At 34.2% G+C, this 23855-nt stretch overlaps 1 protein-coding gene and 1 non-coding gene across 8 annotated transcripts in view; one reads left to right on the top strand and one right to left on the bottom strand.

Annotated features, from left to right (window-relative positions):
• Nucleotides 1-23855, bottom strand: part of CCDC178 (coiled-coil domain containing 178) — a 445791-nt gene that overhangs the window by 387545 nt on the left and 34391 nt on the right. For 5 of the 7 annotated variants that reach the window (XM_047698296.1, XM_047698297.1, XM_047698295.1 and 2 more), the window contains 2 exons: nt 11748-11837; nt 3384-3523 (listed from right to left, as the gene is read on the bottom strand). In XM_047698296.1, the coding sequence (XP_047554252.1) occupies nt 3384-3523; nt 11748-11837 (230 nt within the window). Of the gene's footprint in view, nt 1-3383; nt 3524-11747; nt 11838-12094; nt 12166-23855 lie in introns of those variants that run through there. The other 2 variants (XM_047698299.1, XM_047698302.1) reach the window with 2 other exon arrangements.
• LOC125082747 (U6 spliceosomal RNA) lies at nt 13419-13521 on the top strand. The gene has a single exon (XR_007122073.1). It is a non-coding gene; the product is annotated as a U6 spliceosomal RNA (small nuclear RNA).

Genomic DNA, 23855 nt, shown 5'->3' with positions numbered 1-23855 from the left:
ACCCAATAGGTAAAGGCAGTGACTGGGACTACAGACAAGTTAATAAAATTGGAAAATGTTAAACTCCTCCCAAAAGTACAACCAGCTGATAACTTTTATTAGATAAAATGCTTTTAAGTGGTAAAAATGTTGAGAAGAAATGTCCTTTTTCTGCATTTTGTCCAGGCACTCTGGAATTATCAAAATGTACCCAGACACACATTTATAAAAATTTGGCATTTTCTCAGGAATAATTGTATACTCTAAATATTTCTGACACAAGTAACCTACTCTATTTGAAACTAGATTTTATGCTTATATTTAACTAATTCTGAATTATGATCTACAAGAAAATATAACATATAATCGTTTCTCAAAAACCCAGATGTGTTTACTTTTTGGAAGTAACATATCCTTGTAACTTTTGTTTATCAAAAAAAAAATCATAAACTTTATTTTTAAAATTTCCTTCAAGTCCTATTTCTTAATTTTCTTTAAATTTTTCAATAAAGACTATGAATGTAAAGTTGTCTAATCAGCAGTATTAAAAGTTCATTTTTCCAAGTAATACTGGAAAGTTCTTTTCATTTTGGTGCATTAGAAAAAAGAAATCTGTCTTTTTAAATAATATATATTTAAATATACTCTATTATCAGTTCAACACTAGTTGAACTGTTCAATATACTTATTAATATAATATATTAATAGTATATAAGTATATAAGTATATTGAACAGTTCAATATATTCTATTATCAGTTCAACACTAGCAAATTTAAGGACAAAATACATAGTCAAAATAAAATAACATTTTTTAAAATTTAGAAAATATAAAAAGCCTAAATTAAGTACTGAATTTTTTTAAAAAAAGGTTATAAGCATTAATTTCACAATTAATCTTTCAAATAAAGTTTATGTGTATATTTACTTGTTAACACATTATTATATTTATTACAGTTTCTGTCTAGAAGTGTATTTATCTGTCACTGCTACTTGTGTATTTCATGTTGTCAAACTACCAACAAACATTCCATGTCAATGTGAGAAATAAGGCCTTCTTTTGTCCATAAGGCTTATAAAACAGAAACTGAAAGGGGCTTTGGAGTCAGAAGGAACTTGATTCAAATTCCAACTCTAATGCTTACACCTGTATGATGGTATATAAATTACTTAACTTTCCTAAGTATTAGAATTTTCACCAATAAAGTAGGATTCCTGTGAAGTACAAATAGAGAAATATACATTTGGTAAGTGACTAGAAAACAGCAGATTTGTTTTTTTGTTTTTTTGTTTTTTAAGATTTTTTATTTGAGAGGGAGGGAGAGAGATTGCGCACAAGGGGGTAGGGGCAGAGGCGGAGAGAGAGAGAGAATCTTAAGCAGACACTGTGCTGAGCACATAGCCCAACGTGGGGCTGAATCTCAGGACCCTGAGATCAGGACCTGAACCGAAACCAAGTCAAATGCTTAACCGACTGCATTACCCAGATGCCCCTAGAAAACAGCAGATGTTTGGTAAATGGTGCTATTACTGTATTGGGTGGATAGGTGCCTCAAATGTATGTAGAAAAGAAAGGTTCTGCTTCAGGTCCTCATTTGTTTTTCCATTTATTGACACCTACTATCTATCAGGCTCTAAGCCAAGCACCAGAAGACAGAAAGTCACTCTGATGCTGGTCTTTATAAGGCTTTTTTTGTTTATTCACCTGGCTCATTTTCATAACACATTTACATAAGAAAGGCTCCTTTTTTTTCAATTATCCTGAAGCTATAAAATGGTTTATTTTGTGAATTATTTTATTTAGGCAATCTTTTAGCTGGCCTATTATCCATAGTATTTAACAGTTTATCAACTGCTCAGAATCCCAAGTGGGATTGGGTAAAAAACACAGGTTTTGATAAAAGACAGTGGGTTCAAATCCCAATTCTATCTTGTGATCTTGAACAAGTTTCTCAACTTTATTTAAGTTGTTATTTCCCCATTTAACAGTTAGATAAAAGAATAACCATTTAAGGGGCATGTGGGTGGTTCAGTTGGTTAAGCATCTGCCTTCAGCTCAGGTCATGATCCCAGCATCCTGGGACTGAGTCCCATATCAGGCTCCCTGCTCAGTGGGCAGCCTGCTTCTCCCTCCCCCATCCCCCCTGCTTGTGTTCTCTCTCTTTGTCAAATAAATAAATAAAATCTTAAAAAAAAAAAAAGAAAAAGCATTTAAAAATAGTTTTGAGCAATTATAATTGTTAATATAGCTGTTATAATCATAGCTATTGGAATTATTAAAAACCTATAAATATATTTTAATTATTTAAAAAACATGCCTAATCATTAAGTTAAAAATGTGTGAGATATATAGAATATCATATCAATAAAGATTAATTCTCTTCTACCTACTTAACAATATTTCTCAAGGCCCAGGACACCATCAGACCTATGACCCACAAAGCATTTTCTGAAAAGGTATGCTGATTTGGAGAAACAAAGAAGAAACAAAGATAAATATAATAAATATAAATAAATATAATACTAATATAAAATGATATAAATATTATAGAAACAATAATAGCTAATATATATTGAGTGCATATCATATGCTGGCATTATGTCCAACACAATGTTGTTATCTCCATTTTTATCTGAAGTCCTAGAATACATGGCTCTGAAGTCTGCAACTTTAAGGATTGTACTCTAATGCTTCTTGAAGGAGGCATCACCCTACCACAAGCATCACAACTATTCCATCAAAACTTTCTCAGAACCAGATCCAATAATTGTGGTGAGGAAAGAGAAGGAGCTCAAACTTATCCTCCTGCTCGGGCAATCTGGTTTTGCACTAATTGTTCAGAATAAGCTTAATAAAAGGTATAAGAAGGTATTTATCATTCCTAAATCATCTGAACAAAACTGAAAGTTACAGTGATCTCAAGATTGAAGTCCCTTAAGAATAATAAAGGCAAATAGGTTAAAAGGACAGGAAGAATCATTACATTCTCCCTCAACAGGACCTATTAAGTATTTCTTCAGAACAAAATAAGTCATTAAAAAGGGCACGCTGTCCTTTTACCTACCAATTTCCTCAGCTAATCATCTAATCAGTTTAGTGTCCCTAAAAACGATGTAAATACTATTTAATTTACTAGTCAAGTTGGCTTATGGAAATTACTACTTAGCATTATTGCCTCCGGATAAGGAATAAACAGGTAGGGAAAATAATCTATTCAGTAAGGTCGTTTTACCTTTATGAAGTGAGACTATCAAAAACATGTCTAGATTAGTAAATTACACAACTGAGCCAAGATTCTATAAAATATTTCAAATATCATTTAAAAAATAACTCCCTGGGTTCTTTAAATAACAGCCCTTACAGGATTTATAGAGCTTACAAAAATGTTAGCATTTTAAATCTTACCCGTTTCAAATGCTCTTGTATTTTAGATTCCAAATCTTCAATGTGTGAAATCATTTTGTTGACACATGGTGCTGGGATGTTTACTAAAGCACAGCTTTGACGTCGACATGGGTAGCTAAAGTAAATGCCTTTATTCACCCCTTAAAAATAAAGCAGACAGGAATGAGTTAATAGTTACATGCAAAATAATAAACTGTGATGTTCAGAATACATAAAAATATTCTGTTTTATTAATATTAATACTTTTTAACTTTCTTTAATAAACAAATCAATAAATATTTCAGAAAATAACAGAATAATAACGATGATATTAAACTTATATAATTACATAATGTGATCCATAACATCATGAACTAAACATTGAAAACAACTAATGAAAAAAGGCAGAAAACCAGTTAATCCAACTGTTTCTAAATAGTTCCTGAATCACTTAAAAAATGACTTTGAAATATATTTTAAATTCTCCCTTCAAAGAGAGTCCACATCTTCCAGTGTAAATAATATCCAACCACTCATGCATTGAAGAAGTTCTTCTTTAAAACCAGCATGAGTTTCTCTTGCTGGAAAAAAAAAATAAAATAAAAGCAGGTCCCCTTCATCCTTATAATAACCTCATTTTCTACCTTCCATTTCTGAAAATTGGAGTCTCATGCAAAGAGTGATTGATGTTCCCACTACAGCATTCAAGTTGTACTCATCATAAAATCCACTCAGTCCGATGTGCCTCAGTGATTCTAATCCTGACATGTCCCGAATCAACTGAAGGTTGCAGAAGCACAGCAAAGTTGTCCATGAAAGTCCACCAAAGTGCTTACTTGCAATCCTTTTGCCTCTAAGGACTCTATTGGGCTGGATTATAGCTGCAATCACTGATCTTAAATGCAAGACACAAAATAGGCTTGGTGCCTCAGTGAGAACAGTGTGATATCCTCATTTCAGATGACCTTGAAGAACACAGAACTTATGCTGTTGCCCCAGACTGTGCTTTTTTGTTTCAATGCCAACCCAGAGACAGCAAATTACCTTCAATTAAACAGCAATCTTTTAAATATCTTTTAAATAAAGTCTCATAATACCCCTCCTCCAAAAACAATATCTCTGTAAAAATAGCCTATCTCCTTCACTTATGAACAAAACCCTATCCCATATATTACATATACATATTTATTTTAAGAACTAAGAATATGTGCCAATCCTGGAGCTATGTTAAGTACTTTTGATTCTACATTTTATTTATTCCTCACAACAATCTTATGAAATGGGATTATTACCTTGATTTCATAGATAAGGACCAAAGGCATAAAAGAAGTTAAGTTATATAATATGTCTATATCTACAGAGCTGGTAGGTGAGAGAGCTGAGACTTGAACTGTATCTCCTTGGCTTTGGAGTATAAGCTATACCTTGAAGGTTGTTTTTATATTTTTAAAAAGATAGCAAAATAAAGAGAAGCAATCCTAAAACTATATTTCAGGGCAGTTCAAATGTTCCACATTTTCATTTGTTTTAGAATTTTGGTTGTTCCTTCAGGACATCAGTCTTGATATTCTAATGTATCTTAGTTTGCTCCAAATATACTCAACACATATATTTGCTATGAGCATTTTGTGTGTTATATTCCATCTTTTCTCTTTAGTTCACACACGGATATGTATTTTCATCTCCATAATAGTCATAGGACTTAAGAACAAGCTGGTGAAAAATACATATTGATCTCCTATCCAAATATCTTGATAAGGGCATGTTGCCTTTTCCTCTAGTAATAAGAAAGTTTTAATACATATTTAACAACCAGGCAGTTGTCCTTATACTCAAAACATTTGTCTTGCTTCATTAAATGTGGACAAAACAAGGATAGTAATGACTCATTTAACATTTTTCTGCATGTGCTACCCTAAACCTATTATGTGAATACTAATTAATTTCCATAGCACCCTACGGTTTAGGATTAACATTTTACATATGGTAAAGTGGAAAAAATAAAGATACTCTGAAGTTAAAATTTGCACTAAAAGTCTATAAAAGACATGACATCATAAGTAGCCAATGCAAAACAGAATTCAGGAGTTACCATCACTGCTTTTATTCTAATTACAGATGTAGTGTAAGTTAAAACTTTCCTTTCTGTTTCTTTTTAATTCTACCCAGCTTAAAGAGATACTCTAGATCACTAAACTGGTTTATTCATTTTTGACATTTTTAACATTATTTGACTAACTATGCTTAGGTTAAAACTACTCGTCTCTAATCTCACATTTCTCACTTAATAAATGAATGGGTTGGTGGGGTGTTATATAAAATCCTTTTTATCTAAAATTTCATGATACAACTAATTAATGATTTTAGTCAAACATATTGACAGAACTCCTCTTTGTGAAAAGCCTGTGCACAAATGGTCAGGGTGAGTCTATTTTTTCTAAGATTTATCTATTTTGTGAGGAGGGAAGAGTCAGGAAAGGGAGAGAGAGAATTCTCAAGCAGACATCCCAGTAAGTGCAGAGACAGACACAGGGCTCTGACCCAGGACCCTGAGATCAGGACCTGAGCTGAAATCAAGAGTCAGACTCTTAACTGATAGCCACTGAGGTGTCCCACAGGGTGAGTCTTTAAAGACTTGAGCTCAGGCAAGACTTTCATCCTCTCTAAACATCTGCCCAACTTTAACTTTCTTGCTCATAATCAATGCCTAAGAAGTAAGTAAGATCTTCCTGGATCTAGGCTATGTTTGAGGTTTGTTAAGGCTCTGCAACTATGGACCAGCTGATTATGTGGGCAAATAAATAAATATACTATGTTTATAAACTGCCAACACTCCTTGCTCAGTGAAGGTGATCTTTATGTAATTTATTCATCCAGCCTTTCCTTCCTTCTCCCCTGCTTTTAATATAGTTCCTTTATGTCTATCATCCCAATTATTGTATCATCCCTTTATCTCAACTCAGCACTCAGGAGAAGACTTCTCTTGACACAGATTTGTTTTTCACATTCTGTTATCCCTTTTAACATCCTGACTTTCCTTCCAAAATGTAGAAAAAGTCAGTGCTCTCAAGCTTAGAAATAATTTCTATTCCTTGCAAAGCCTCTGTCTGATTAACAAAAAATACATTGTTTTTTTTTGTTTGCTTGTTTGTTTGCTTTTACAGAAACAAAGCTTCTCTTAGTTTTTGTTACACACTTGGGGGATCAGGGGTCCGGGGGGGTACCTTTCCATGATATTAGAGTTACTTTATTTTCATCGAACCTTAAAACATTGAAGACACTTATCACTAAATACGTAAAATATTATGCATAGACCCTAGAGTCGGAGATGGCTAAAGACTGCATCTACTCTAACCACTACATAAATGGCTCTGTTCAGTGTTTACCTATCTCTATTCCCTTCAGTCTTTTCAAAATCTGCAATTTCAGTGTATTTAGTTTTGCTTCCCTTAAGTAATCACAAGTCTTCCTATTACTGTGTCTGACCACTTCCTACAGCTACTATCTTACAGTAAATTTTGCTTTGACTAATAATTCTTTTCAAATGAGCAATCTGTACCAGCAGGCACAATATTCTCACATCCTGATCTCTTCTTCAAACTGAAATTGCTATGCAACTTACATGGCTCTTTCCTAATGAGGAATTCTTGAATCTTTCAGACATTTGCCTAAACCTAGTTATAGCATTTTCTATCCCTTTATTAGTATTCGGCTGTGTCACACTTATCTATTTTCCCATCCATCTTCCTCATGAAGTTCTGCATTCTTTATGGAGAGCAACTATGTTTAGTGCCTTCAAAAACTGTTGAATGAATGAATGAATGAATGAACACCTCTTTTTTAAATTTTACCATGCTGAAACCTGGCTTCTGTTTTCTCAACTTCATGAAATCTTCATTCACAAACCCCCATTAATCAGTATTTCCACTACCACTGGTGAAGAAGTAACTAAGATTGAGTCTTCCAAGTCTGGAAAAAATAATTGAGACAACTGTTTTCAGACACTAGAAAACAGGAAAGCCAGCTTTTGATTCCTGAGAAAGTAAAATTCTTAAGGCTGAGCCCCATAGTCACCATGCTCTCTGCCAAGGGGCAATTTTTCAACTAAAATATAGAGATCTGGGGAAAGAAAAGAGCATGGAAATCCTGTTGAGATAAGGGGCAAAGACTAGTGCCATGGGTAATGGAAACAGAATCTTCAGGGCAAGAAGATGAAAAGGACATAGCCGTGCAGAGAAGAGCTCCCAGAAATCCGTACGAGTGCTCTCTGCATCTGTAGATAAGGGCTAGACTGTTTTTGTATCCAGAGCAAAATTACCTGAAGGTTAACAGAGAACATGTGCCATGGGATTGAGAAAGGAACAAAAACACTAGACGTTGAATGGTGTTAGTAAAAGAATAACAGACACATACACCAGTGGAACAGAGTAGAGAGCCCAGACATGGACCCGCAACTCTATGGTCAAATAATCTTTGATAAAGCAGGAAAAAATATCCAATGTTAAAAAGACAGTCTCTTCAAGAAATGATGCTGGGAAAATTGGATATGTATATAACATATGTATATAAGAATGAAACTTCACCATTTTCTTACACCATATACAAAGATAAACTCGAAATAGATAAAAGACCTCAAGGTGAGGCAGGAACCTATCAAAATCCTAGAGGAGAACATAGGCAGTAACTTCTTTTTTTTTTTTTAAGATTTTATTTATTTATTTGACAGAGAGAGATCACAGTAGACAGAGGCAGGCAGAGAGAGAGAGAGAGAGGGAAGCAGGCTCCTTGCTGAGCAGAGAGCCCCATGCAGGACTCGATCCCAGAACCCTGAGATCATGACCTGAGCCGAAGGCAGCGGCTTAACCCGCTGAGCCACCAGGCGCCCCTAGGCAGTAACTTCTTCAACATTGGCCACAGCAACTTCTTTCAAGACATGTCTCCAAAGGCAAAGGAAACAAAAGCAAAAATGAACTTTGGGGACTTCATCAAGATCAAAAGCTTCTGCACAGCAAAGGAAACAGTCAACAGAACAAAGAGGAAACCCAAGGAATGGGAGAAGATATTTGCAAATGACACTACAGACAAAGGGCTGATATCTAAGATCTATAAAGAACTCCTTGGGGCACCTGGGTGGCTCAGTGGGTTAAAGCCTCTGCCTTTGGCTCAGGTCATGATCCCAGAGTCCTGGGATCGAGCCCCACATCGGGCTCTCTGCTTAGCAGGGAGCCCGCTTCCTCCTCTCTCTCTGCCTGCCTCTCTGCCTGCTTGTGATCTCTCTCTGTCAAATAAATAAATAAAATCTTTAAAAAAAAAAAAAAGAAATTAAAAACAGAGCTACCCTATGGCTCTGCAATTACACTACTGGGTACTTACCCCAAAGATACAGATGTAGTGAAAAGAAGAGCCACCTGTACCCCAATGTTCATAGCAGCAATAGCCATAGTTGCCAAACCATGGAGAGAGCCAAGATGCCCTTCAACAGACAAATGGATAAAGAAGATATGGTCCATATATCAATAAAATATTATGCCTCCATCAGAAGGGATGAATACCCAACTTTTGTATCAACATGGACAGGACTGGAAGAGATTACGCTGAATGAAATAAGTTAAGCAGAGAGAGTCAATTCATATGGTTTCACTTACTTGTGGGGAATAAGGAATAACATGGAAGACATTTTGGGAGAAGGAGAGGAGAAATTAGTTGGGGGAAATTAGAGGGGGAGATGAACCATGAGAGACTGTGGACTCTGAGAAACAAACTGAGGGTGTTGGAGGGAAGAGAGGTGGAAGGTAGGATGAGCCTGGTGGTAGATATTATGGAGGGCACGCATTGCATGGAGCACTGAGTGTGGTGCATAAAACAATGAATCTTGGATACTTAAAAAAAAAAAAAAAAGAATATTGGTGAGGGATGGGGAGAAAAACCTTAGAACTCCAGTACTGACTATATATAGAGATTTCATCAGTGCCTCAAAAACACTCTCTTGTGTTACAGCTTAGAAGGAATGAATGTACATTAGAGTTAGAGCTAATTGAAATTAAATTGAAAGAAATCACTCAATCTAAAAAACAGAACAAAAAATGAAAAAAGAATAGATCCTGAAAAAACTGTGTGACAATGATCAAATAATCTAACATGTGTAAGGTTAAGGTTCCTCAAAAACAAGAAATCTGGAGTGAAAAATATTCGTGGAAATAATGGCCACATTATTTCATAATTTGACAAAAAAATTTACATATCCAAGAAACTCAGCAAATCCCAAACAATTAAAATATCAAGAGAACTAACTATATCTAGGAATATCACAGTCCAATTACTGAAAAACAAAAATAAAAAGGAATTATTTAAAGTAGCCAGAGAACAAAAGGGAACATGACATAAAGAGAACATGGATATGAATAACTGCTACATTTCTCGTCAGAAAAAAGTGCAAGCCAAAATATAAGAGAAAAATATCTTTAAAATACAGGCAGGCAGGCAGGAAGGCAGGAAGACAGAAAGGAAGGAAGGAAGGAAGGGAAGGAGGAGATACATTAAAGAAAAAAATAATAAATTGGACTTCATCAAAGACAAAACATTCAGCTCTTTAAAAAGATATTTAAATGAATGAAAAGACAAGCAAGAGAATGGAAGGAAATATGATTGCAAAGTTAGAACATGATTGGAGAACTGGAACTTTTAATCCCATTCCAGACCTCCAGGTAAGGGAGAAGGGCTGGAGGTTGAATCAACTGCCAAAGTCCAATGGTAAAGAAGACTCCATAAAATCCCAAAAGGACAGGGTTTGGAGAGCTTCCAGGTTGGTGAACACAGGAATATTTGGGGAGAGTGCAAACTCAAAGTGGGCATGGAAAAATCTGTACCCTTTCCCCTACTTTATTCTATACATCTCTTCAATCTAGCCGTTCCTGAGTTATATCCTTTTCTAATAAACCAGTAATCTAGTAAGTAAAAATATTTTTCTGAGTTATGGAAGCCATTCTAGCAAACCCAAGGAGGGGTGTTCATTGGAACCTCTAATCTATAGTTGGTCAAAAGCACAGGTGATAACCTGGGCCTTTGATTGGCCTCTGCAGTGGGGGGAGGGGAAGCCTTGTAGCACTAAGCCCTTAACTTCCAGGAACTGACTCTATTTCCAGGTACAAAGTGTCAGAACTGAGTTGAATTGTAGGACCCTAGCTCATGTCCAAGAATTGCCTGGTAGTGGGGAGACCTCATGTTCACACATTGGAATTGGGTACAGAACCTTTTAATTACTTTGTGCTATCTTTGTTATTACTCTATATTGCTGCTCTTTAACCACTCTTTTCTGTTGTGTTGTACTAATTGGTTTGCAGCTATATTTTATCTGGACTGCAAGATTATACACTCTATATAAAGAAAATTTCTTAAATAACTCTAAAGCCTACTAGCACGTATATATTCTCCAGTGTCTTGAATTAACTGTTTCATAAACCAATCATTTGATACTTTACAAAGTTTGTCCCAAACTATGGAAATAAACCCTAAGCCAGATTATTAAAATTCTAATCAACATTTCTGCTGGAGAGAAAGAAATAAAGAATCAGAATGTCACCTTATCCCAATTTTATCCTGTCAAACTGAAAATCTCCAGAGCAGAAGTTTATCAAAATCAAGATTAGAATTTTTTTTTAAGATTTTATGTATTTATTTGACAGAGAGAGATCACAAGTAGACGGAGAGGCAGGCAGAGAGAGAGAGAGAGAGAGAGAGGGAAGCAGGCTCCCCGCTGAGCAGAGAGCCCGATGCGGGACTCGATCCCAGGACCCTGAGATCATGACCTGAGCTGAAGGCAGCGGCTTAACCCACTGAGCCACCCAGGCACCCCAAGATTAGAATTTTTTGATTAACATAGAGTTCTTCACCAAAACAAGCTGAAAAGAAATAAGCATGAGCCCCCTATAGATGAAATCCATGCATTTTGTCATCTTTCTACCTCTTTCCACATACAACATCAGAACCACTTCTAAGAGCAAGAGCAAGTGTTTTATGGATTCTTAATTCTGGATTTCACACCATGAAAATATTAGTCCTACTTTTTTTTTCATCTAAGAAACAAATCCTCAATGAACTGAAAAGGATCTAGGATCTGCTAGTCTTTGCATTAGCGATAAAGAAAATGCTTATTTTAAAAATTCAACACTTCTGAAACTATAAACAATTCTTATAGCCTAAATACAATCAACAGTACATTATTAATAAAATAGGTTATAATATTATATTCTTAATATTATATTACTATGTTAACTATTAGTGATATTTATGATTCATTTCTTAATAAAAATATAGACATCAGAAATGAATGCATAAATGTAAATATAGCTTACAAAGATAACTACATAACTTACATTCAGTCCTTACCTTCAGTATTTGTCATTTTATTTTCATGAAAAATCTCAATGTCTTCCTTAGGGGCACCAAAGAGAACCAAAGCTTGTGATGTGGCATTGTCTTTTAAAAAGAAAACAAAAATCACAGTGAGCAGTTAATATAAATTTTTAAATAAGCAAAATAATGCGTAAAACTATGTTGTTAAAGTATTGTCCTTGCAAAAGCAACTATAATTCAAATATTAACCAAACCCCACAGAAGATATATTTAGATGTTTTCTCTGGTACTTCAGTTGGGTTAACTCTCAAAAGAAGGTATTCAAAATAGCACTCATCTATTAAAAGCAAACACTGAGAGACTGTCCAAAGTGACATCACCAAAACAATGGAGAAGAAACTCTAGCTCCCATCCTACAATAAAGCTCAATAGTTAAATGGCTATGAACAAACAAAAATAGTTCTGGGAGAGCTCATGAATTCATTCAACAAACTTCAGCAACACAGCAGAACAAAAAAGCCTGTGTATAACCTCACAAATAAGAAAGGAGGACAGTTTCATTTTGACTGCATCATCCCTTTCACCAGGCCAACACTGCTCAGCACCAAGAGGGAACACTCCAGCTTGAAATAGTCCCCCTCACTGGGAAAGGGAGAACAGGGTGAAAGAACAGCTTCCCCACCCTTTTGGACACTGCACAAAGGACCTGCTCTGGTTTCATCTTACTAAGAGACAGGCAAAAGCAAGACTTACGGAAATGCTTTGAACAAGGAAGAAGGGCAGAGGCTACCAATACAGTCATACAAAGAAAGTGATCAGAATTCCCAATGGCCCACTCTGTGGAGGACCCCGTAAGCTTTGCCAGCACAGTTTTCCTTCTAATATAAAAGAGAAAGAAAGTGTTTCCCAGACAAACCAAAGTGAGGAAGTTCATCACCACCAGACCTGCCTTACAAGATATGCTGAAAGAGCTCTTCAAGCTGTTATGAAAACACTTTAATTAAAACATGAAAATATTTGAAAAAATAAAACATGTCAGTAAAAATAAGTATATGTCAATTTCAGAATACTCCAATACTGCAATATAGAGGTGTGCTAATCACTAACTCTAGTATAGAGATTAAAGAAATATGAAAAATAGCTATAGCTTCAATAACTTACTAATAAATGCACAATATAAAAAGATATAAATTGTGACATCAGAAACATAAAAAGGAAAGAATAAAAGGGTAGAGTTTTTGTATATGATTGAAGTTGTTATCTGTTTAAAGTATACTATTATAACTACAAAATGTTTTGTGTAAGCCTTAAGGTAACCAAAAAGCAAAACCTATAGTAGGTATACAACAGAAGAAGGGACTCAGAGTATACCACTATGGAAAATCAATTCATTAAGAAAGACAGAAAGAGAGGAAGAAATGAACAAAAGAAGTATAAAATAGACAGCAAATAATCAACAAAAGTCCTTAACTACCAATAATCATTTTAAACATAAATGTATTAAGTCCTACAAACAAATGGCATAGAGTAGCTGAATGGATTTTTTTTTAAAAGACCCAACTATGTGCTACTAAAGACTCATTTTAGCTTTACTTAGAGTGAGGGGATGGAAAAATATATTCCATGCAAATGGAAACAGAGATTAGAGGTAGCTATACTTCTATCAGACAAAATAATCTCATGTTTAATAGCATGAAAAAGGGCTTGCTTCCACAACACACATACTAAAATTGCAACAATGCAGAGAAGATTAGCATTGCCCCTGTGTGAGGATGGCACACAAATACAATAGCATGAAAAGAATAAAATACTTAGGAATAAATTTAACCAAGATAGTGAAAGATTTATACACCAAAAACTATAAGACACTGATGAAAGAAACTGAAGAACACAAATAGATGGAGAGATATCTTGTGCTCATGGATCAGCAGAGTAAATTTTGTTAAAATGTCCATTTAATCAAACCCTATCAAAATCCAATGGCATTTCCCACAGAAACAGAAAAGAATCCTAAAATTCTTATGAATCCACAAAAGATCCTGCAGAGCCGAGTAACCATGAGGGGGAAAAAAAAGAACAAAGTGGAAGGCATCACAATTCATTATTTCAAACTATATTACGAAGCTATAATAATCAAGAAACTATGGTACTGGCATAAAAACATACACAAAAATCAGTAGAACAGAACACAGAGCTCAGGAAAAAAAAAAAAAAAAAGACAACCCATACATATACGATCAACTAATACTTGACAAAGAAGACGGGACAGTCTCTTCCATAAATGGTATTGGGCACCACCTCAATTCCAAATTCCTTATGATCCTTGCTTTAAATTGTCTACCAGGCATTATTTATGTTTTACTTAGATGTCCAGCTAGGACCTTGTCCTGTTCTTTTATTTGGGATAAATTTCTCTGTCTCCTCATTTTGTCTCCCTCTCTTGTATCTATTTCAGTGTGTTAAAGTCAGTTGTGTTTTCTGCTCTTGAAAGTACTGACTTTACGTAGAAGAGGTCCTAGAATGCCCTGCAGTGCAATATTCCCTGTTCACCAGAACCTGGCACTTCAGCAGAATATCCTATATGTGGAGTTTATTCCCAGCTATTGTGTCTGAGTCACTTTTCTTTCAGAGTGTTTGTCTGCACTGACTCTCTGCCTGCTGTGGGCTGTCCTTGCTCAATCTGGTGTTAGTGGAACTCAAATAGGCCAGCTCTGAGCGAGGCAATGATCATAAGGTTACTGGACTTGAGAAAAGAGTAGAAGACATGAATGAGACTCTCAACACAAAGATAAGGTATAACATAGCAGAGAAAAAGGGCTCAATAAATGAAATGAAAAAAAAATACTTGATGAAATGTGGCAGAAGCAGAGGAATGAATTACAACACAGAGTAATAGAAAGTAATCAAGCTGAACAAAAGAGAGAAAAAAAGCATTACACAAATTAAAAATAGATTTAGGGAATTCAGTGACTCCATCAAACATAATTAATAATGTTTGTATTATAGGAGTCCCAGAATAAGAGAGAGAAAAGGGGGCAAAAAATTTATTTGAAGAAATAATAGCTGAAAACATCTGGGAAAGTAATCTGGGAAAGTAAACATATATCCAGATCCAGGAGACACAGAGAACTCCCATCAAAATAATAAAAGCAGACCCACACCAAGAGATAATGTAATTAAACTTGCAAAATATAGTGATACAGGAAAAAATCTTAAGAGCACCAACACAGAAGAAGATACTAACTTACAAGAGAAAACCTATAAGGCTAGCAGGAGATGTTTCAACAGAAAATTTGCAAACCAGAAGGGAGTGGTATGATATTTTCAAAGTGCTGAATGGGGAAATCCTGCAGCCAACAATGCTCTATCCAGCAATGCATTACTCAGAATAGAAGGAGAAAGAGCATTTCCCAAACAAAACAAAACAAAAAAAAGAGGCTCATGACCACTAAACCAGCCCTACAAGAAACACTAAAGGGGACTCTTTATTGGAAAAGAGAGACCAAAAATCAAAGTATAAAGGAGAAAACACAAATGCAGTGAAAACAAAAAATTTCTGTAAAAAATCAGTCAAGGAGCTCACAAAGAAAAGGACATAAAATATGACATCATATTCCTAAAACATGGGGAGCAGAGTAGTAAAGAATGGGTTCAAACTTAAGTGTTCATCAACATGATATAGACTGCTATATGCAGAGGAGGTTATATAAAACCCTAATGGTACCATATATCAAAAACCAGTAATAAAAAGGCAAAGAATAAAGAGAGAAAAATCCAAATATTTCATTAAAGAAAAACAACATAACATGAAAGAAGACAAGAAAGATAGAGAAAATATTTCAAAAACAACCACAACTAATAAAATGCCAATAAATACATATCTATCAATAATTACTTTGAATATAAGTAGACTAAACACTCCAATCAAAAGATATAGGTTGAGGAATGGAAAAAAAAAAAAAAGACCTATCTGTATGCTGCCTATAAGAGACTCATTTTAGACCCGAAGACTTCTGAAGATTGAAAGTGAGGGGATGGAGAAATATCTGTCATACAAATGGATGTCAAAACAAAGCTGGAGTAGCAATACTTATTTCACCAAAATAGACTTTAAAACAAATACTGTAACAAGAGAAAAAGAAGGATACTATATAGTAATAGAGGGGACAATCCAATAAGAAGATATAACAATTGTAAATATCTATGTACCCAACATAGGAGCACCCAAATACATAAAACAGTTAATAAAAAATATAAAGAAACTAATTGATAATAATATAATAATAGTAGGGTACATTAACACCACACTCACATCAATGGACAGATCATCTAAACAGAAAATCAACAAGAAAACAATGGCTTTGAATAACACACTGGAATAGATGGATTTAACAGATATATTCAGAGCATTCTACCCTAAAACAGGAGAATATACATTCTTCTCAAGTGCACACGAACGTTCTCCAGAATAATCACATAATAGCCCACAAAACCAGCCCCAAAACAATCGAGAAGATTGAAGTCATACCATGCATCTTTTCTGACCACAAGGCTATGAATCTAAAGTCACTTACAAGAAAAAAATCCGAAAAGACCACAAATTCGTGGAGGTTACATGACATGTTACTAAACAATGAACACTTCAACCCTGAAATAAAAAACAGAAATAAAAAAGAACATGGAAAGGAATGAAAATGAAAACACAATGCCATAAAGCCTCTGAGATGCAACAAAAGCAGTTCTAAGAGGGAAGTTAATAGCAGTAACAGGCTTACTTCAAGAAGCAAGGAAAAAAAAAATCAAATACACAACCTAAACTTACAAGCTAGTAAAAGAACAACAAACAAAACCTAAAATCAGCAAAAGGAAGGAAATAATAAACAGTAGAGAGAAAAATGATTTAGAAAATAAAAGACAATAGAGCAAATCAATGAAACCAGGAGGTGATTCTTTGAAAAAATTAATAAAACTGATAAACTTCTAGCCAGACTTGTCAAAAAGAAAAGAGAAAGGACTCAAAGTCACAAATGAGAGAGGAGAAATAACAACCAACACCACAGAAATACAAAAAATTTTATAAGAGAATATTATGAACATCTAAATACCAACCAATTGGACAACCTAGAATATATAAATTCCCAGAAGCATATAAACTACCAAAACTGAAACAGGAAGAAATAGATAATTTGAATAGATTGATACCAACAAAAAAATTAAATCAATAATCAAACACTCCAAACAAACAGAAGTCCAGGACCAGATGGGTTCATAGGCAAATTCTACCAACATTTAAAGAAGAGTTTTTGTTTTTGTTTTTTAATTTTTTTTTATTCTTGAGAGACACAGAGACAGAGAAGCAGAGGAAGAAGCAGGCTCCCCGCTGAGCAGGGAGACTGATGCAGGACTCAATCCCAGGACCCCGGGATCATGACATGAGCAAAAGGCAGACACTTAACCATCTGAGCCACCCAGGCACCCCTTAAAGAAGAGTTAATACTGGGACGCCTGGGTGGCTCAGTTGGTTGGACGACTGCCTTTGGCTCAAGTCATGATCCCGGAGTCCTAGGATCGAGTCCCGCATCGGGGGTCCCAGCTCCACGGGGAGTCTGCTTCTCTCTCTGACCTTCTCCTCACTCGTGCTCTCTCTCACTGTCTCTCTCTCTCTCAAATAAATAAATAAAATCTTTAAAAAAAAAAAAGAAGAAGAGTTAATACCTATCCTTCTCAAACTATTCCAAAAAACAGAAAAGAAAGGAACACTTCCAAATTTATTCTATTAAGGCCAGCATTATCCTGATACCAAAATCAGATAAAAATGCCACTAAAAAAGAGAACTATAGGCCAATATCCCTGATGAACATAGATGCAAAATGGTCAATAAAATATTAGGAAACTGAATTCAACGATACATTAAAAAGAAAATTCACTATAATCAGAGAGGATTTATTTTCAGGATGCAAAGGAGGATAAAACTCATATGATCATTTCAGTAGAAGCAGAAAAACCATTTGACAAAGTACAACATCTAGTCATGATAAAAACCTCCAACAAGGTAGGTTTAGAAGGAACACACCTCAACATCATAAAGGCCATATATGAAAAACCTGCAGCAAACATCATCCTTAATGGGGAAAAAACAGAGCTTCCCCCTAAGGACAGGAAAAACATAAAGATATTCACTCTCACCACTTCTATTCAACACAGTATTTAAAGTCCTAGCCATAGCCAGTCAGTAAAGTCTCAGGAAAAAATCATAATTGATGCACAAAATCAAGTACAGAAATCTGTTGCATTTCTATACACCAATACTAAAGCAGCAGAAAGAGAAAAATTAAGAAAACAATCCCATTTACAAGTGTACCAAAACACAAGCAGTAACTTCTTTAACATCAGCTGTAGCAACATTTTTCTACGTATTTCTCCTGCGGAAAGAGAAACAAAAGCAAAAATAAACTATCGGGAGAACATCAAAATGAAAAGCTTCTGCACAGCAAAGGAAATCAACAACAAAACTAAAAGGCAACTACTGAATGGGAGAAGATATTTACTAATGATATATCTGATAAAAGGTTAGTATGCAAAATATATAAAGATTTAATAAATCTCAACATCTGAAAAATAAATTATCCAATTAAAAAGTGGACAGAAAATACAAACAGATATTTCTCCAGACATACAGATGGCCAAGAAACGCATGAAAAGATGATCGGTATCACTGATCACCAAGGAAATGCAAATCAAACCTACAGTGAGATATCACCTCACGCCTGTCAGAATGGCTACTATCAAAAACACAAGAAACAACAGGTTTTGGCGAAGATACGGAGAAAAAAGAACCCTCATGCACTGCTGGTGGGAATGCAAACTGGTGCAGCCACTGTGGAAAAGAGTATGGAGGTGTCTCAAAAAGTTAAAAATAGAACTACCCTACAATCCAGCAATTGCACTACTGGCAATTTACCCAAAGAAGACAAAAACACTAATTTAAAGAGACACACATGTCCCTGTGCTTACAGCAGCATTATTTACAATAGTTAAGATTTGGAAGCAGCCAAATTGTCCATCAACTGATGAATGGATAAAGAAGATGAGATATATATTCAGCCATAAATACCATATTATAATACTATTACCATATTATAATACTATTATCATATTATAATACTATTCAGCACTAAAAATAACAAAATCTTGACATTTGCAACAATATGGATGGAGCTAGAGAGTATAATCCTAAGAAAATAAGTCAGTCAGAAAAACACAAATACCATATTATTTCCCGCATATGTGGAATTTAAAAAACAAAACGAATGAGGTAAGGGAAAAAGAGAGAGACAAACACCCTCAATTATGGAGAACAAACTGATGGTTACCAGAGAAGTTGGGGGGTGGGGGATTAAATAAGTGATGGGGATTAAGGAGGGCGCTTGTGAGGAGTACCGAATGATACATGGAATTGTTGAATCACTATATTGTACACCTGAAACTATATAAGGTTATACATAAAATAAAAGTTACACTTAAATAAAAACAAACCAAAGAAGATTTATCACTTTAATAAATAAATAGTGCTAGGAAAACTAGATACTCACATGCAAAGGAATGAGATCAGACACCTACCTTACACAATTCACAACAATTAACGTAAATGCAAGATCTGAAACCACAAAACTCCTAAAAGAATATGTACAGAAAAAATTCCTTGACGTTGGAATTGACATCTTCTAAGGATACTTTCAATATGACACCAAAAACCAAAAGCACAACCAATTAAAACTAAAATCTTAAAAGCTGCATACACACACACACACACACACACACACACTATAATGAAAAGGCAACCTATAGAATGGGAGAAATTATTTACAAACTATCTATCTGATAAGTCATTCATATCCAAAATATATAAGGAAACATAAAACTCAATAACATAACAACAAATAATTCAGTTTTAAAATGGCAAAGGTCCTGAGTAGACATTGGTCCAAAGAAGACATACAAATGGACAACAAGTACATGTCAAAGTATTCAACATCACTAATCATCAGGGATACACAAATCACCACCAGGAGATATCATCTCGTATCTGTTACAGTGGCTATTATCAAAAAGACAAGAGACATCAAATGTAGAGATAAGGGAAATCCTCATGCAGTGTTGGTGCAACTATAAATTTATACCGTATAGCCATTATAGAAAACAGTATGAAGAAATGAAAAAAAGAACTTCCGTGTGACGTAACGTTCCCATTTCTGGGTATGTATCTAAAGGAAATGAAATCACCATCTCAAAGAGTTATCAGTACCCTCATGTTCACTGCAGCATTATCACAATAGCAGCTTATATATATACAGATATATATACACAATTCACATGTACTATATTATATATAGATATATTATATGTGTGTGTGTGTTTGTGTGTGTGTGTAAATACAATGGGATATTGTTCAACCACAAAAAAGAAGGAAATCCTGCCATTTGAAACAATATGAGTGGAACTTAAGGGAATTATGCTGAGTGAAATAAGACAAAGACAAAACCAAATGATCTCATTTATACGTAGTATCTAAAAAAGCCACCAAACCCATAGAAACAGAGTAGAACAGCAGTTGCCAGGGGCTGGAAAGTGGGGGAAATGAGATGTTGAGTCAAAGGGAACAAACTTCCAGTTATAAGAAGAATAAATTTTAGAGAAATAGTATACAGCAAAGTGATTATAAATAACTAAGTTGCTATGAAAGATTCTACATGTTCTCACTGTAACAACAAAAAATGGTAATTATGTAAATTTAAGTACACTTACACAATGTTATAATAATAAATAGCTGGAAAATGAAAGCAAACAGCAAACAGATATATCATTACATGATGATACAGAAAGTAATCCAAGGTACACTGTTAAATGAAAAACAGGAAAACAAAAATTTATATATGTTTCATCATCATTTTTTGTTTTCTAAAGAGATGTATGGGTTGATAGGTATTTGTAGATGCAATTAGGATTGGTTAACTTTGAAAAGAGGGAATATAGAGACAAACGAAACATTTGTATTTTATTTTACAATCTCTGAAATGTTTAAAAATTCTCAAAGAATGTATTATTTGTTTGACAGTTTCTTATAAAATTAAATATCTCTACAATGCAAAAACAGTGCTAAACTTTAACTCAATGGAAATGTAGGTTCACAAAAAGAAATCTATCTGAGAATATTTGTGATATCATTACTCCCAACAGTGGAAATTGGAAACAACCTAAATGCACATCACTAGAAAATTAAATTTCAGGGGCGCCTGGGTGGCTCAGTGGGTTAAGCCTCTGCCTTCAGCTCTGGTCATGATCTCAGGGTCCTGGGATCGAGTCCCGCATCGGGCTCTCTGCTCAGCGGGGAGCCTGCTTCCCCCTCTCTCTGCCTGCCTCTCTGCCTACTTGTGATCTTCTCTCTCTCTCTGTCAAATGAATAAAAATAAAATCTTAAAAAAAAAAGAAAAAATTAAATTTCAAAAAATACAGGGTAGTTATGCAATAGTATAATGCTAAGCAGCTAAAAAAAATGAACTACTAATACACAGACTAACACTGGTAAATCTCAAAAATACACTGAGCAAAAATAATCAGAGAAAACAAAATGGATATTTCATAATTCCATTTTTATGAGGTTCAAAAAAACCAAAATTAAACTATTGTGCTAGATACCAAATAGTGGTTGCCTATGGTTGTCGAGAAACTTTCTGGGGTAATAAAATCTTTTTCATCCAAAAATGGGCAGTGGTTCTATATTTATTATGCATACATTCATTAAAATACATTAAATTACAATATTAAAGCTTGAGCATTTCACTATATGTAAATTATGAAATAGGAAATACAATATTTATTCTAATGGCATTAAATATTTTGATAGAATATACAGATTTAAAATTTAAGATTTCAAATATAAGATTTAAAAACTTGTAGGCTATCCAATGCTAATATTTAGTGACCATGACAAGTAGAGTATTTATATTCCAAAACCCCACTACAGGATGAAATGTGGCAAAAACATACAAATCATAAAAGATAATGAGTGTTGAAAAAGTAAAAATAGAAGATAGCACTAGTCAAATAACTATAATATATATGAATGATCTAATTTATCCAAAAAGAATAACCAAATAAAAATTGTATAGAAAAAAACGTAAACAGGTACTTTTTCTTACTGAGAAAGAAAACTTTTTGTGATCGAATTATAAAGTTATGTTTCTGCATAGAATTGCACATGATGACTTTAAGACAAAGATTTTTACTTGAAATAAAGGACACTATGTAATGGCAACAGGGTCAATCCATCAGGAAGCTATAACAATTATAAACATACACAAACTTAACATCGGAGCCTCAAAATGAAGGAAAAGCTGACATAATTGAAGGAGGGAATAGACAATTCAACAATAGTGGGAGACTTCAACTACCTAAATAATGGATGAAACAACTAGAAGCTAGACAAGTAAACAGTTTTGAAAACATGATAAACCAACTATACCTAAGAAACAACTATATAATATTTCACTAAGAGCAGAAAACATTTTTCTCAAGTGCATATGGAACACTCTCTATAATAGAGCACCTATTTTGCCATAAATAAGTTTCAATACATTTGAATAGTGTTGAAATCATACAAAGTATCTTCTTTGACTACAATGTTAAAAGTAGAAATCAGTAATCAAAGAAAATATGGGAAATTTTCAAATATGTGAACTTTAAACACAATACTAAATAAATAATGGGTGAAAAAGAAATCACAAGACAAATGAGAAAATACTTTGAGATGAATGAAAACAAAAAGACAACACAACTAGTCACATAATACGTTTAGTAAAATCAATGGTCAGAGGAAATACGTAGCTACATATGCCTATATATAAAAGAACTTTTGTCACATCCTAAGAAAAAGAGCAAACTAAATCCAAAGAGAAAGAAAAATATTAGGAAATAAATCCTCACAAAATACCAGCCAAATCCAACAGCATAAAAAAGGATTATGCACCATATCTAAGTGAGATTTATCCTAGAAATGTTCCAACATATGAAAATCAATGAATGCAATATACCATATTAACAAAATAAAGGGCAGAAATCACATAAGCATTTCAATAGTTGCAGAAAAAGTATCTGACACAATTCAATCCCATTCATGGTAAAAATACACAAACACAACAAAATAGGAATAGAGAGAAATGTCTTCAACAGGATAAAGAACCCTTGTGAAAAATCCCCAGCAAACATCACACTTTATGGTAAAAAAAAATAAAAGTTTCCCCCTAAGATCAGGAAAAAGACAAGGATATCTATACTTTGCCACTTCTTTTCAATATTGTTCTGGAGATCCTAGCCACAGTAAGTAGACCAAAAAAAAAAAAAAAAAAAAAAGAGGAATCAAAAAGCTGATTTTTGATTGGAAATAAAATTAACAGAAGTTCAAGACTTCTTAAAACCTACAAAACATTGCCAAAAAAAAAAAAATGCCTAAGTAAATACAAAGCTACTGTATGAGTATTCTGGAAGACATAATCTTGTTAAGATGCCAAAACCCCTTAAAATGGTCCACAGATTCAATGTAACTCCTATCAAATTCCAACAGCCTTTTTTTTTTTATTCCCAGAAATTGTCAAACTGATCCAAGGGACTCAGATTAGCCAAAAAGAACGTGTTGGAGAAATCACACTTCTAGTTTTAAAAATTACTATAAAGCTATAATACACAGTATGGTACTGGCATCAGAATGGAAATGTAGATCAATGGAGTAGAACTGAGATTCATCAAATAAACCCATATTTATGGTCTGTTGATCTTTATAAGGGTGCCATGACAATTCAATGAGGGAAAAAAAGTCTTTTTCAACAGATGGTACTAGGTCAACTGGAGATATACATGCAAAAGAATGAATTTTGACTCCTACCATAAATCATATAGAAGAAACAACTCAGAATGCATCATAAACTTAAATGCAAGAGCTAATACTATAAAACTCTTGGAAGAAAACAGAGATGTAGATATTTGTGACCTTGAATTAGGCAATAGTTTCTTTGATGTGATATCAAAGGAACAATCAATTTTAAAAATTAGATCAATTGGCTTCATCTAATAAAATTTTTTGTCCTA

The sequence above is a fragment of the Lutra lutra genome, chromosome 12 (genome assembly GCF_902655055.1).
Source record: "Lutra lutra chromosome 12, mLutLut1.2, whole genome shotgun sequence".
Classification (NCBI taxonomy): domain Eukaryota; kingdom Metazoa; phylum Chordata; class Mammalia; order Carnivora; family Mustelidae; genus Lutra; species Lutra lutra.
Note: the sequence above shows the minus strand (reverse complement) of the source record. Positions and strands in the feature narration are given on the sequence as shown.